Source organism: Moschus berezovskii, chromosome 8 (genome assembly GCF_049115385.1).
Source record: "Moschus berezovskii isolate FMDL1 chromosome 8, NW_MosBer_1.0, whole genome shotgun sequence".
Taxonomy (NCBI): Eukaryota; Metazoa; Chordata; class Mammalia; order Artiodactyla; family Moschidae; genus Moschus; species Moschus berezovskii.
Genome location: NC_142467.1, coordinates 20,623,469 through 20,636,504, shown reverse-complemented (window position 1 = coordinate 20,636,504; position 13,036 = coordinate 20,623,469). Strand labels below are relative to the sequence as shown.

Here is a 13,036-nt window from a genome sequence, read left to right as displayed (position 1 = left end):
TTTCCACAGTTTGTGTTATCCACACAGTCAAAGGCTTTAGTATAGTCAACGAGGTGGAAGTAGATGTTTATCTAGAATTCTCTTGCTTTTTTGATGATCCAACGAATGTTGGCAATTTAATCTCTGGTTTCTCTGCCTTTTATGAATCCAGCTTGAACATCTGGAAGTTCACAGTTCATGTACTGTTGAAGCCTGGCTTGGAGAATTTTGAGCATTACTTTGCTAGCTCCTAATACCTGGAATAACAGATAAATTTGGCCTTGGAGTACAAAATGAAGCAGGGCAAAGGTAACAGAGTTTTACCAAGAGAACACACTGGTTATAGCAAACACCCTCTTCCAACAACATAAGAGAAGACTCTACACATGGACATCACCAGATGGTCAATACTGAAATCAGATGGTTTATATTCTTTGCAGCCAAAGATGGAGACACTATACAGTCAGCAAAAACAAGACCAGGAGCTGACTGTGGCTCAGATCATGAACTCCTTATTGCCAAATTCAGACTTAAATAGAAGAAAGTAGGGAAAACCACTAGACCATTCAGGTATGACCTAAATCAAATCCCTTATGATTAAACAGTGGAAGTGACAAATAGATTGTAGGGATTAGATCTGATAGACCCAGTGCCTGAAGAGCTGTGGACAGAGGTTCGTGACATTGTACAGGAGACAGGGATTAAGACCATCCCCAGAAAAAGAAATGCAAAAAGGCAAAATGGTTTTCTGAGGAAGCCTTACAAATAGCTGTGAAAAGAAGAGAAGCTAAAGGCAAAGGAGAAAAGGAAAGCTATACCCATTTGAATGCAGAGTTCCAAAGAATAGCAAGGAGAGAGAAGAGAGCCTTCCTCAGTGATCAATGCAAAGAAATACAGGAAAACAACAGAATGGGAAAGACTAGAGATCTCTTCAAGAAAATTAGAGATACCAAGGGAACATTTCATGCAAAGATGGTCACAATAAAGGGCAGAAATGGTATGGACCTAACAGAAGCAGAAGATATTAAGAAGAGGTGGCAAGAATACACAGAAGAACTGTACAAAAAAGATCTTCATGACCCAGATAATAAGGATGGTTTGATTGCTCACCTAGAGCCAGACATTCTGGAATGCAAAGTCAAATGGGCCCTAGGAAGAATCACTGTGAACAAAGCTAGTGAAGGTGATGGGATTCCAGTTGTGCTATTTCAAATCCTAATAGATGATGCTGTTAAGTTGCTGCACTCAATATGCCAGTAAATCTGGAAAACTCAGCATGGCCACAGGACTGGAAAAGGTCAGTTTTCATTCCAATCCCAAAGAAAGGCAATGCCAAAGAATGTTCAGACTACCACACAACTGCAGTCATCTCATACACTAGGAAGGGTACCTACATGCTGCATATTTGGAAATAGGAACCCTAGGATCTAGTCCTAATTATGCTTTTAACTAAGCCACTCAATCAGCTAGTATTTTAATTTTTTCAAGCATAAAATCTGTGGTGAGGTGGTATTACACAGGTCATTGCTAATTTAAATCTCCCTCCTGGTTTCCAATTTCTATAATTCTAATAATCCTTCATGTGCTTTAAAAATCTCTGACGCAGATGTTGAGTTGCACGTTGCTGATGAGATGGTTTGACCTTGCAGGCTGAACAATTAATTGCCAACATTTGTTGCTGCTGCTAAGTCACTTCAGTCGTGTCCGACTCTGTGTGACCCCATAGACGGAAGCCCACCAGGCTCCCCCGTCCCTGGGATTCTCCAGGCAAGAACACTGGAGTGGGTTGCCATTTCCTTCTCCAATGTGTGAAAGTGAAAAGTGAAAGTGAAGTCGCTCAGTTGTGTCTGACCCTTAGCGACCCCACGGACTGCAGCCTACCAGGCTGCTCCATCCATGGGATTTTCTAGGCAAGAGTACTGGAGTGGCTTGCCATTGCCTTGTTGAGGGTTTACCAAGTGCCAGGTGTAAAGAGTTGCACCTCGCACGATCTTATTCATCTAATCCCTCCAACAGCCTTCTTAGGTGAGAATTAATAATCCTATTTTATAAACAAGGAGGCAGATAATTTACTCAGATGTTGACCTCAGTTTGTGCTTAGAAGTGTTATGTGAAAAAATGCTCAAAATCCCTCATAATCAGAGAAATGCAAATCAAAACCACAATGAGATACCATTTCACACCAGTCAGAATGGCTGCTATCCAAAAGTCTACATGCAACAAATGCTGGAGAGGGTGTGGAGAAAAGGGAACCCTCTTATCCTGTTGGTGGGAATGCAAACTAGTACAGCCACTATGGAGAACAGTGTGGAGATTCCTCAAAAAACTGGAAATAGAACTGCCATATGATCCAGCAATCGCACTCCTGGGCATACACACCGAGGAAACCAGAATTGAAAGAGACACGTGAACTCCAATGTTCATTGCAGCACTGTTTATAATAGCCAGGACATGGAAGCAACCTAGATGTCCATCTGCAGACGAATGGATAAGAAAGCTTTGGTACATATACACAATGGAGTATTTTTCAGCCATCAAAAAGAATGCATTTGAATCAGTTTTAATGAGGCGGATGAAATTGGAGCCAATTATACAGAGTGAAGTAAGCCAGAAAGAAAAACATCAATACAGTATACTAACGCATATATATGGAATTTAGAAAGATGGTAACCTGAACCCTGTATACGAGACTGCAAAAGAGACATAGGCATTTAGAACAGTCTTTGGGACTCTGTGGGAGACGGTGAAGGTGGGATGATTGGGGAGAACGGCATTGTAGCGTGTATGTTATCATAAATGACCAGTCCAGGTTCGACACATGATACAGGATGCTTGGGGCTGGTGCACGGGGATGACATGGAGGGAAGATATGGGGAAGAGGGAGGTGGGAGGGGGTTCAAGAAAGAGAACACATGTACACCCGGGGCGGATTCATGTCAATGTATGGCAAAACCAATATATTAATGTAAGGTAATTTGCCTCCAATAAAATAAATAAATAAATAAAAAGAAGTGTTATGTGGTTGTAGATCCTCATTTCTAACATTTCTCCAATTCACACACAAATTCTCAAGAGGTTAACATCTGATGGAGTGCTTCAGCGTTAAAAGCCATGTCCTTTTAGAAATGAAGTAAGACTCAATACATGAGTTTTCTCTGCGAAAAGAAAACCGGCAATTGGGCACGGTGTTGTACGCAGGGCACAGTGCCCTGCTGCCTAGGTGTGCGTGATTCTTGTGCTCAAGGGGACAAACTAGCAAGTTGAGTCAAAGCGGACTACCATAAGGCACGGTTCGCTCCCGAGGTCCGAGATGCGCTGCAGCTGCAGGATGTGCGCGTTGCTGCGCTCCTGCAGGTCAGCTCGGGCGCCTCGCTGCTGGAAGAGTCCATTAGGGACGGCCAAGGCAGGGTGTTCCGGTCGCCGGAGGGCCGGACCTGGAGGCCCGCTGCGCAGACGAGGGAGCGCCGCCTTGGGCGGCCACCCCCGCTCCGCTGGTCAGGTGAGCGCAGCCCGAGGAGCCGCGTGTCCGATTGGAGCAGCTGGAGGAGGCCGAGGGGAGGGTGAGCGGGGGAGGATGGAGCCACCTTCCTGATGCGACCGCGGGAGAAAGACTTGGCAGCAGCGGGCGAAGTGTGCGGACGCGAGCGTGCGGCGGAGCGAGGATCGGGCGAAGGGCGGCTCGGCGGGGACCCCACGGCGCGCGCGGATGTCGGTGTCCCCGGGGCCAGGTAGGCGGTGGCTCTGCGGGGTGGTCCTGCGAGCCTCGGGGTGGCCCGCGGGAGCGCCGCAGCATCCCGGCCGTGCGGGCTGGGTACCCGCACCTGTTGCTGGTGGTGTGGGCGGCGAGCGAGCCCGGCGCTGCGGCTCATCCAGGCGTGCCGCCCGCGGCCACGGCGCCTGCAGTCCCTGCGGGGCAGCTGGCGCGGCGTTCCCCCATCCGTCCCTGCCGAAGCCGCCTCCTCTCACGGAAGGTGAGGAGCGAGCGAGCGGAGGGAAATAAAAGTTTTCTTCTCTCTCTGCCTGTTTGCAACTTGAATTCTGGCTTGGGAAGTAGTCTGCTTGAAAAACAACTGACCTTTAGATCTATCTAAGGCGCGCATTAGATAATAATAACGGGGAGGTTGAGATAAATTGAGAGTCTTTAGGTTCAAGAACTTTCAGGGAATTGATTTCAGAAAAGTAGGAATTAGCCTGGAACTGTGGAATAATGTGTATTAAAAACTTATCCATTTTTAATGTTTTAAATTATTTCAAAATTGATTTTTTTCCCCTTCAAACCAAAACTTAAGAAATTATGAAAGTTTTTATCAAGCTGATTTTAAGGTGCCGGGTTATTCTGTGTAACTTTTCTTTTAAACCATCTTTTCACGTTTCACAGAATCCACAGCCTTTAAAAATGTGTGTAGTGTGTTTATATGTTAGCTGTACACTGTTTTAGAGATTACTGATATCAGATCTTAAGGATGCATAGTTACTGACAATTAGAATAAAGCTCAAAAAATGTGCTTTAATACATTCAACATTAAGTGCACATGCTTGCTGAAGTTATTACCTTATATTACTAAAGTTCTTTTTCCTCCTCAATGTGTCATTTATCAAAAGAGCCAGATAGAACCCTAAAAAATATAAAAGGAAAAAAAGATGTTCTGTGTCTAGTAATGATACAAATGAACTCCAGCAATCTGTTTTTTGGGGGGTTATCTCCTAGTCTGTAGGGAAATGCCAAATACACCTTGAGTTGTATTGCAGTAAAACATTTTAAATATATGTGTTTAGATACAATATCTTGGCTCTGCCATTAATACAGTGACTTTGGACTTTTGTTCACCCTTCTGTGCCTTAGTTTCTTCATTTATAAAGTAAAGGGATTGGACCAGGTGCTTGAAAAGACTTAATTCAGCTAGAAATGAAATATCTCAAGATTATAACCTTTATTTATTTATTTATTTTTTTCCGGGCGAGGGAGATTATAACCTTTAAAAAAGGAGTAACCAAAATGTATACATTAGAAATAAGTAGGACCCAAACTGGTCCATGTTCTGTTTCCATGATGAATGACAATAGCAGTTGCTCAGTATTGAATGCTTGCTATCTAATGAATTGTTGAAGCCCTTTGTATAGATTTGAGAATTGAGAAGCCCTTTATATAGATTATTTAACACTCACAACAAGATGTAAATTAAATAGTATTACCCAGTTTACCGATAATGCCAGCAATTGTAGACTAGATAAGATAAATAACTGTAGACTAGAATGTAAGTCCATAATGGAGGTGAAGGTAAATTACAAAATACATGGAGTTTTAATATCATCAGGTATAGAAATGATGAATTAATTACACCTTTATTTTATTTTAATAACAGTTATAGTTTGTGTTGTATATATACTTATCAAATATTGAGTGCTAATTATATTCATTGTCAAAAAATGCTAACACAAGGTATATTTGGAACACAAATACTTTTGTGATAATCATGGATAGAAATATTAGGGAGGCTGCTGCTGCTAAGTCACTTCAGTAGTGTCTGACTCTGTGTGACCCCATAGACGGCCTCCTACCAGGCTCCCCAGTCCCTGGGATTCTCCAGGCAAGAACACTGGAGTGGGTTGCCATTTAGGGTTACACAAAAGTATTTCAGATATCTTTCTAGTTGGAGTATCGTTGCCCTTGGTACACGCAAAGAAAAAGTGTTCACAGAGAAATCAGCTGTGACTAAACCCTTTGGTACATATTCCCACGATGAGTGATAATAGTATGCCACATTATTCGAAAGTACACTATATACCAGCTTTGTAGTTACTTGGCAAATATCATTTGATTTGCAGATGAAGAAACTGAAGTGGAAAGATCTATGCTCTGGAAAGGTCCACAAAGGAAACACATTTTAACTCAGATTAGGTGTGTGATTCTTTATTGCTCAGAAATTCATAGGCTGTGAATATAGCATTGAAATCCTCAAGCACTGGGAGGAAGCTTGCAGCCAAACTAGACTAATCCCTTTTATTTTATATTTGGGAAAACTGGAACTTTCTAAGTTAAGAGACTCACTTAAAGTCACATATTCTGTTTTCCCATTTATGACTTTAGATCTGTACATTCCCAGAAACAAGTAAGGGAGAAGCATGTTAACAGATTAACTTGGTCGTTAAGTGTTTAGTTTATTGCCTCTCAACCAAATGCTGCCTCATGCCCTTTTTAATATTGCTGACCTACTGTTATTGAAAATTTCAAGGTTGCCGCAATTAGGACACAAAATCTTTGAGGACAGTGACTATATTTTGTATTTCTCTAGTACCTGTAGAATTTAGCAGAGTGACATATTGAGTAAATGGCTTTGTCACCTGTTTACCGGTGACAAGGGTCCAGAGTTTGTATCTAGTTTTGATGCACTGGATCCAGGGTTTGCACAGTGGAATCACTATGCCATCACCACTTTGGCTTCGTGTACAGAGCAACTAGACAATTGATACATGCTCAGAAAGCATATTAAGCTGCTTGGATGATGATTATTTAATTTTACTATGAGATGTAAATAGCATGTTACCATGGAGATGGATGGGCATTTCCCTGATTATCGTGGGGGAAAAAAAAATCACACAGCTAAGTATTACACACAGTTGAGTGTACACATCTCTCTAACTTGCAGATAACTTTTTTCCCGTTGTAAAGTTAATACAAATTCACGTAGAACATTCAGACGGTGCAGAAAAAAAAAAATCACCAGGAACTCCACTGTCCAAAGGTTTTGGTGACCATCCAGCCAGAGAGATGTCTTCCTTCTATTAACTCCTGCCTAATCAGGGTGAGAGCTGAATTATTTATTTAAACCGTTGATGGTTTAAAGCTCTATTTAGTCCTAGTATTCTGTCACTCAGCTATTCTATAAACAAAGATGTTTGCTGAGAAATGAAGATAAGCATGCCGCTAATAAACTGGACTCTTGCCCTCTCATGTAGAATGAACTAGTACAGAAAGTTGATTTTGCCACATAATGCACTTCTGTTTTTTTCCCTTCAGTGGGACAGAAGGCATCTTTGAATATATGGAGGATTCTCTGATATGTCGGGATGTCAGGCCACACAGGAAGCCAGAGCACAGAGCTCTGTGGTCCTGATAAGAGGTGTGGCAGAGAAAGAGGAGGGTGGAACTGGGACACAGGAGGCTGTGGTAATACAAAGGCTGTGTTTTCTGATTCCACTGTGACACACTATACATTTTAAAATGTTCCACGCCAAGTCCCTCCCACAGCTGTAGGGCAGGTGGTCACGGGGCCCTTTCTGGTGCAGTCAGGCGTAAGTCTGCCTATCCCTCCGAGTGGGGGCAGGATGCTGAAAGGGCAGTTTCTCATTCATTTATTCAGGATTCTGAAAACTCAGAATGGACTGCCTTTCATCTAAAGGAGTCAAACTGATTGTTGGGATAGTGGTCCATCCATGAGTTTTGAACTAATACAAAATTATTAGTTATAAAGGAAGGCTGGGGCTTCTATTTGAGAGAGACAGTGCCAGCTCTCTATGCATTTGAATGTCTTTGCATTGTAAATGTTAGTTTTAAAGATTATTTGATTATTTGCATTTCATAAATTTATGTGTCATTTAAAATTCCTTTTCCCTGGGCATGTTTTCTTGATTCGTACTATGTATTTGGGAGCAGCATTCTTTCATGCTTTACTTTATTAGGGGCTTAACATGGCTTAAGTCCAACCATCTGTTCCAGTCTTGGCACATCAGCACATTAGTGGTGGTGGTAGGGGCTAAATAAAATTCCCACAATTTAAAGGTTAGGGAAAGAGCTACCTTTATGAATAGATTTCAAACGATTCTCAGCAAGACAATAGTGCAGAAGTGGAATAAAAATGCATTTCATTCTCTGAAGCACAAGGTCCCCTGTCTGTCTTTAGTTTTGCTGAAAGGCAATTAGCATTTCAGCTAGCCAATTTGCTTACATACACGAAGTACTTGGGTTTATAATTTGCTGCTCCTGTCTGAAGCTGTTGAGTCCAGCTCTTATGTAATCCTCTCCAAGTAGCCTTCTCTCCAGCATAGTTATTGTTGCTGATCTTAAATAACTAATCAACAGAGAGTTTTCCTTGCCTTCAACTGTAGGGTGCCATAGGGCATGGAAAATGAAATGCCAAGCTAATAAGGGGATGATTGTAATTATTAAATAGTCATTATTGAAATGGGGCACAGGTTGAAAGATGCTGAATAGCTTCAAATCAAATGCAACTTCAAAAAGGCATTGTGTGGTACTCTTAATAGTTTATTTCTGCATGCAGTATGTGCAATAAACAAAGGGTATATATTAATATATTGGAATTAATTGAGGAAGGTGACTCAAAATTAACAAAGAAGAAGCAATTCTTAATTATTTATATTGACTTTGCTCCTTTCTGCAAGAAAGAATTCTGTGGGGAGTATGTTTAAAGAGAAAATATTTTATTTCTTAAGTGTTACAACAAGTAAACAAGTGCTCTGAAGCATATTGTGGAAATAATTCAAGGGTTTGTATTTGTATGCTAGTTGGAAATAAGATTTTGTAAGCTTCTTTAGTCATAAATTCTGATTATTAGGGTGCTATTAGTATATTTCATGCATATACTGATATCCCTCTGAAAGAGCCACTGTATATTATGATAATCCTTTTGTTAGGATAATTGGAATAATATTATCCTTTAATCCATGTCATGGGGCAGTAATTCAATTTAGCTCATCTTTTAATACAATTCTGTTTTTGCAAAGTTATACTTATGTAATTATTTGGAAGTAAAATAACACATTCCTCATTTTTCAAAGAATGTTTAACTGAAAAAAGGCATGTATTAGATACAAGCCTTGTAAGTGATCATTATAATTGAGAACATATATGAAAGGACTGCATGATCTTTATATTTCCAGTCTGTGATATAAAGAAAAAGCCCTATCTGCAGCTATATAGAGTGGTTTGTATATTGTTCAACGGCATTCACCAGTGTTGATGAGTAGGAATGAGTCAAAGGCTTACCTGTCCTCTGGCAGACTAGTCAACTCAGGATGGAAAGTGTCCTGGAAACAGGGGGACTTGATCTGCACTTTGAAGAGTGATACAGGAGGGTAGTGCTGAGAGGTAGAGAGAAGGGCCTGAGGAATGTCTTGGACCAAAGGTGCACAGGTAAGAATGATCCACTGTCTCGTCCCAGATACACATTAGATCAACTTGTTGACAGAAGAGAAAAGGATGGCTGAATGTATGGTGGTATGAATTAGTTTTTAAATTTTATTAATTTATTTATTTTAATTTGAGGCTAATTACTTTACATTATTGTATTGGTTTTGCCATACATTGACATGAATCTGCCCCGGGTGTACATGTGTTCCCCATCTTGAACCCCCCTCCCACCTTTTTAATTGAGATATAATTCACTTACAAAAAAAAAATTCACATTTCAAAATAGACAATTCAGTGTTACTTAATGTATTTATACAAATTTGTGCCGCTGTTAGCACTGTCATTCCAGAACATTTTCATCACCTCAAAAAGAAATCCAGTTGCCATTCACCATCACTTCCTGTTCTCTCCCCACGCTCAAGTCTTTGGCAACCAATCTACTTTCTGTCCTCTTTTAGACATGTTATATATATGGAGTCATCCAGTATATTGCCTGTTGTGTCTGCCTTCTGTCACTTACCTGATATTTACAAGGCTCATCACGTGGTAGTGTGTTTGTACACGTATTTTGTTCTTTTTTATGGCTGAATAATAATTCCATTCTTTGAATATACTACTTTTTGTTTATCCATTCATCAATTGATGGACATTTAGATTGTTTCTAACTTTTAAATATTATATTATGGACAAGTTTGTGTACAAGTTTTTGTGTGAATAAATGCTTTCAGTTCTCTTGGTTAGGAGTGGAATTGCTGGGTCAATAGGGAGGTGAATAAAATAGCCAGGATGCCTTTAGAAGAACTGTATCCCTTCTATACATTCTATTAAGCTCAGTGTCGCCATATAAGGCAGATGATTCAGGTGTGACCTGAAGTTTGATCACTTAGAGCTCTACTTGCATAGATCTCTGCCAATTGTGTGTGTGTGTGCTAAGTCGTTTCAGTTGTTTCTGACTCTTTGCAACCCTATGAACTGTAGCCCACTAGGCTCCTCTGTCCTTGGGGATTCTCCAGGCAAGAATACTAGAGTGGGTTGCCCTACCCTCCTGCAGGGGATCTTCCTGACTTAGGGATTGAATCCATGTCTCTTATGTCTCCTGCATTGGCAAGTGGGTTCGTTACCACTAGTAACACCTAGGAAGCCCAGATCTTTGCCAATTATAATTCATTTAATACAACCAAACTGTGATAAAATAAAAGAACAGTTTGCAACCAATGACTTCTCCCTCACTAGTGGCTGTAGGTTTTCTTAAGATGGGAAGTATGGTAATGCCTGGCATAATGCTTGACCTTTCTAGGACATGCTAAAATAAAAGGTATGATTGTATATTACATGATGCACACTGAATTCAATTTTTGATGACTTCTGTCCTTTTGTTAGGCATTCATCTAAATGATATGGTTGAATTGACAAATGAGATAAATTTATTTTTTCTTCTAAGGTAAATTACAGAACTTTAAAATGTTATTTTGTTAAGGAGGGCAGTTCATAGGTTATTTGATTGAAAGTCGTCTTTTAAGTAAGACATGTTCAGTTCACTAAAGTATAGTTTGTCAGATGTCACTAATTCTGTTGTGTATGTGTGCACTTGTGTATTTATCTGAAACCTTAAGTAATTTCCTGAAAGGATCTGATGTACTTTATGAAATAAATTGACACTTTGAACAGATTTGTCTAATGTTGGATGAGGCAAAATATTTTAAGCTCTTTTGAAAAAACCTGATATATTTGCTTAGGGCCTTATGATTTGATCTTCCCTTGTGGCTCAGCTGGTAAAGAACCCACCTGCAACACGGGAGACCTGGGTTCGATTCCTGGGTTGGGAAGATCCCCTGAAGAAGGGAAAGGCTACCCACTCCAGTATTCTGGCCTGGAGAATCCCATGGACTTTCACTTTATGATTTGAAGCATATGTTCACATAAATTAATTCATATAATTTTAATAACCACTTCATTGTTAGAGCCACTTTGACCTCCTGATGGCAATATATTCATGCATTTAAAAATTAATTTTATTAGCGTATAGTTGATTTACAGTGTTGTGGTTTCTGTTGTATCCTGCATTTTTCATAAATTGGAATTTTCAACTGAGGCACCAAAAAGTTGTATATCAAATGTCAAACTGAGTTGTGAGAAATTATCAGGACTCAGAATTTCAAAGAAGATATCAGAAACTAATTGGATAATTTTAAAATTTCTTCACGTAAAGTAAAAGAGTTAAGTCCGAGAGAGGATTTTCTGGGGAGAATTTATATTGGAAATCTATGGAAGTGCTGTGACTATCCCATCTTGTGTTATCTGTGTATATGTGTGTTAGTCGCTCAGTTGTGTCTGACTCTTTGCAACCCATGGACTGTAGCCTGCCAGGCTTCTCTGTCCATGGGATTCTCCGGGCAAGAATACTGGAGTGGGTTGCCATTCCCTTCTCTAGGGGATTTTCCCAATTTAGTGATCAAACCGGGTCTCCTACATTACAGGCAGATTCTTTACCATCTGAGTTTGTGCCTCTTCTTGAATGTGGTTGGGAGGGCTTCAGCTCTGCTTGGAGAGTCTGATTTGTGGTTGAGGACAGAAGCAAAAGTGTTACCAAGAGAACTCAGCATGATGGAGGGATGTGTCTGGTGATGCTGTGCGTCAGTTCCCACAACAGCGAAGGGAAGTGAGCCCCAAGAGCCAGCTATGGCATTCACAATAGGGATGTTAGCTGAAGTCATTCTCAAAGGAGCTTGCCAAAGAGGGCAGCTTGTGGCAGGCCTGAGTTGGGGTAAAAGAAGAGTTAGTGTTAAATTAATAACATATCACAGAAGGGAGCTGTAAAAATATGGTTATTCTCTTACATAATTGCCATTCTGTTATCTTACCTAACAAAATTAACAATAATCCCATAGTCTCGTTCACTAATGAGTTCATTTTCAAATTTCCTTGATTGTCTCAAATATGTCTTTTTAGAGTTTGATTCTTTTAATTAGGATGTAAATAATTCTTAGCTATTCTTCTGACAGAATCTCAAAGTCGTTTTGAGTCTCCCTTTTCCCCCATACCTTTGATGTGATGAAGAAATTTGGTAATTTATCACCTGGTGTATCTGTGTTCTGCATTCGATTGTTTTTTTCTTTTTGGAATACTTCATGAGTTTCTTTAGCCCCTGTTTTATTTTTTGACTAGTAAACTGGGAGTTAGCTGTTAAGCCTCCATCGGATTCAGGTTCTGTCCTTTGGACAGTATAGGTGGTGCTGTAAACTTTATATGGTATTTGTGTGGACATGTCTGGTTCTCTGTCTTTGGTGACACTAGGAGTCAGTAGTGGATTTGGATTTAAAATCAACAGTCAGAAAGCCCAGTCTCTGCATTCAGAAGTTTCCCATTAACACCCCACCCCCAGTTTTACTGAGATATGATTGACATATAACACTGTGTTACTTTAGGGTGTACCGCAAAATGATTTGATATATGTGTATGTTGCAAAATGATTACCACGGCAGTTTAGATAACATCCCTCTCCTCTGCTGCTAATTCTGCTGCTAATTCGCTTCAGTCGTGTCCGCCTCTGTGCGACCCCAGAGACGGCAGCCCACCAGGCTCCCCTGTCCCTGGAGGACAAGAATCCAGGCAAGAATACTGGAGTGGGTTGCCATTCCCTCTCCTCACATAGCTACAAATATTTTTTCTTGTGATGAGAACTTTTAAGGTTTTCTCTCTTAGCAGCTTTTGAGTATGTGATGCCATCTTGTTAGCTGTAATCATGATGCTGTGTATTACATTCCCAGAACTTATAACTGGAAGTTTGTAGGTTTTGAATGCCTTTACCCATTTTCACCTCCGTCTCCCTCTGGCAGCCCCAGTGTAATCTGTTTCTGAGTTTGTTTTCTGAAATGCCACATATAAGTAAGATCATACAATGTTTATCTT

The 13,036-nt window shown here is 40.4% G+C and overlaps 1 protein-coding gene across 1 annotated transcript in view; it reads left to right on the top strand.

Annotated features, from left to right (window-relative positions):
- The first annotated feature begins 3,591 nt into the window (after positions 1-3,591).
- Positions 3,592-13,036, top strand: part of ADGRV1 (adhesion G protein-coupled receptor V1) — a 549,332-nt gene continuing 539,887 nt past the window's right edge. The window contains exon 1 of the mRNA XM_088838471.1: positions 3,592-3,707. Within this exon, the coding sequence (XP_088694597.1) occupies positions 3,686-3,707 (22 nt within the window). The 5' untranslated portion in view covers positions 3,592-3,685. The remainder of the gene's footprint in view (positions 3,708-13,036) is intronic.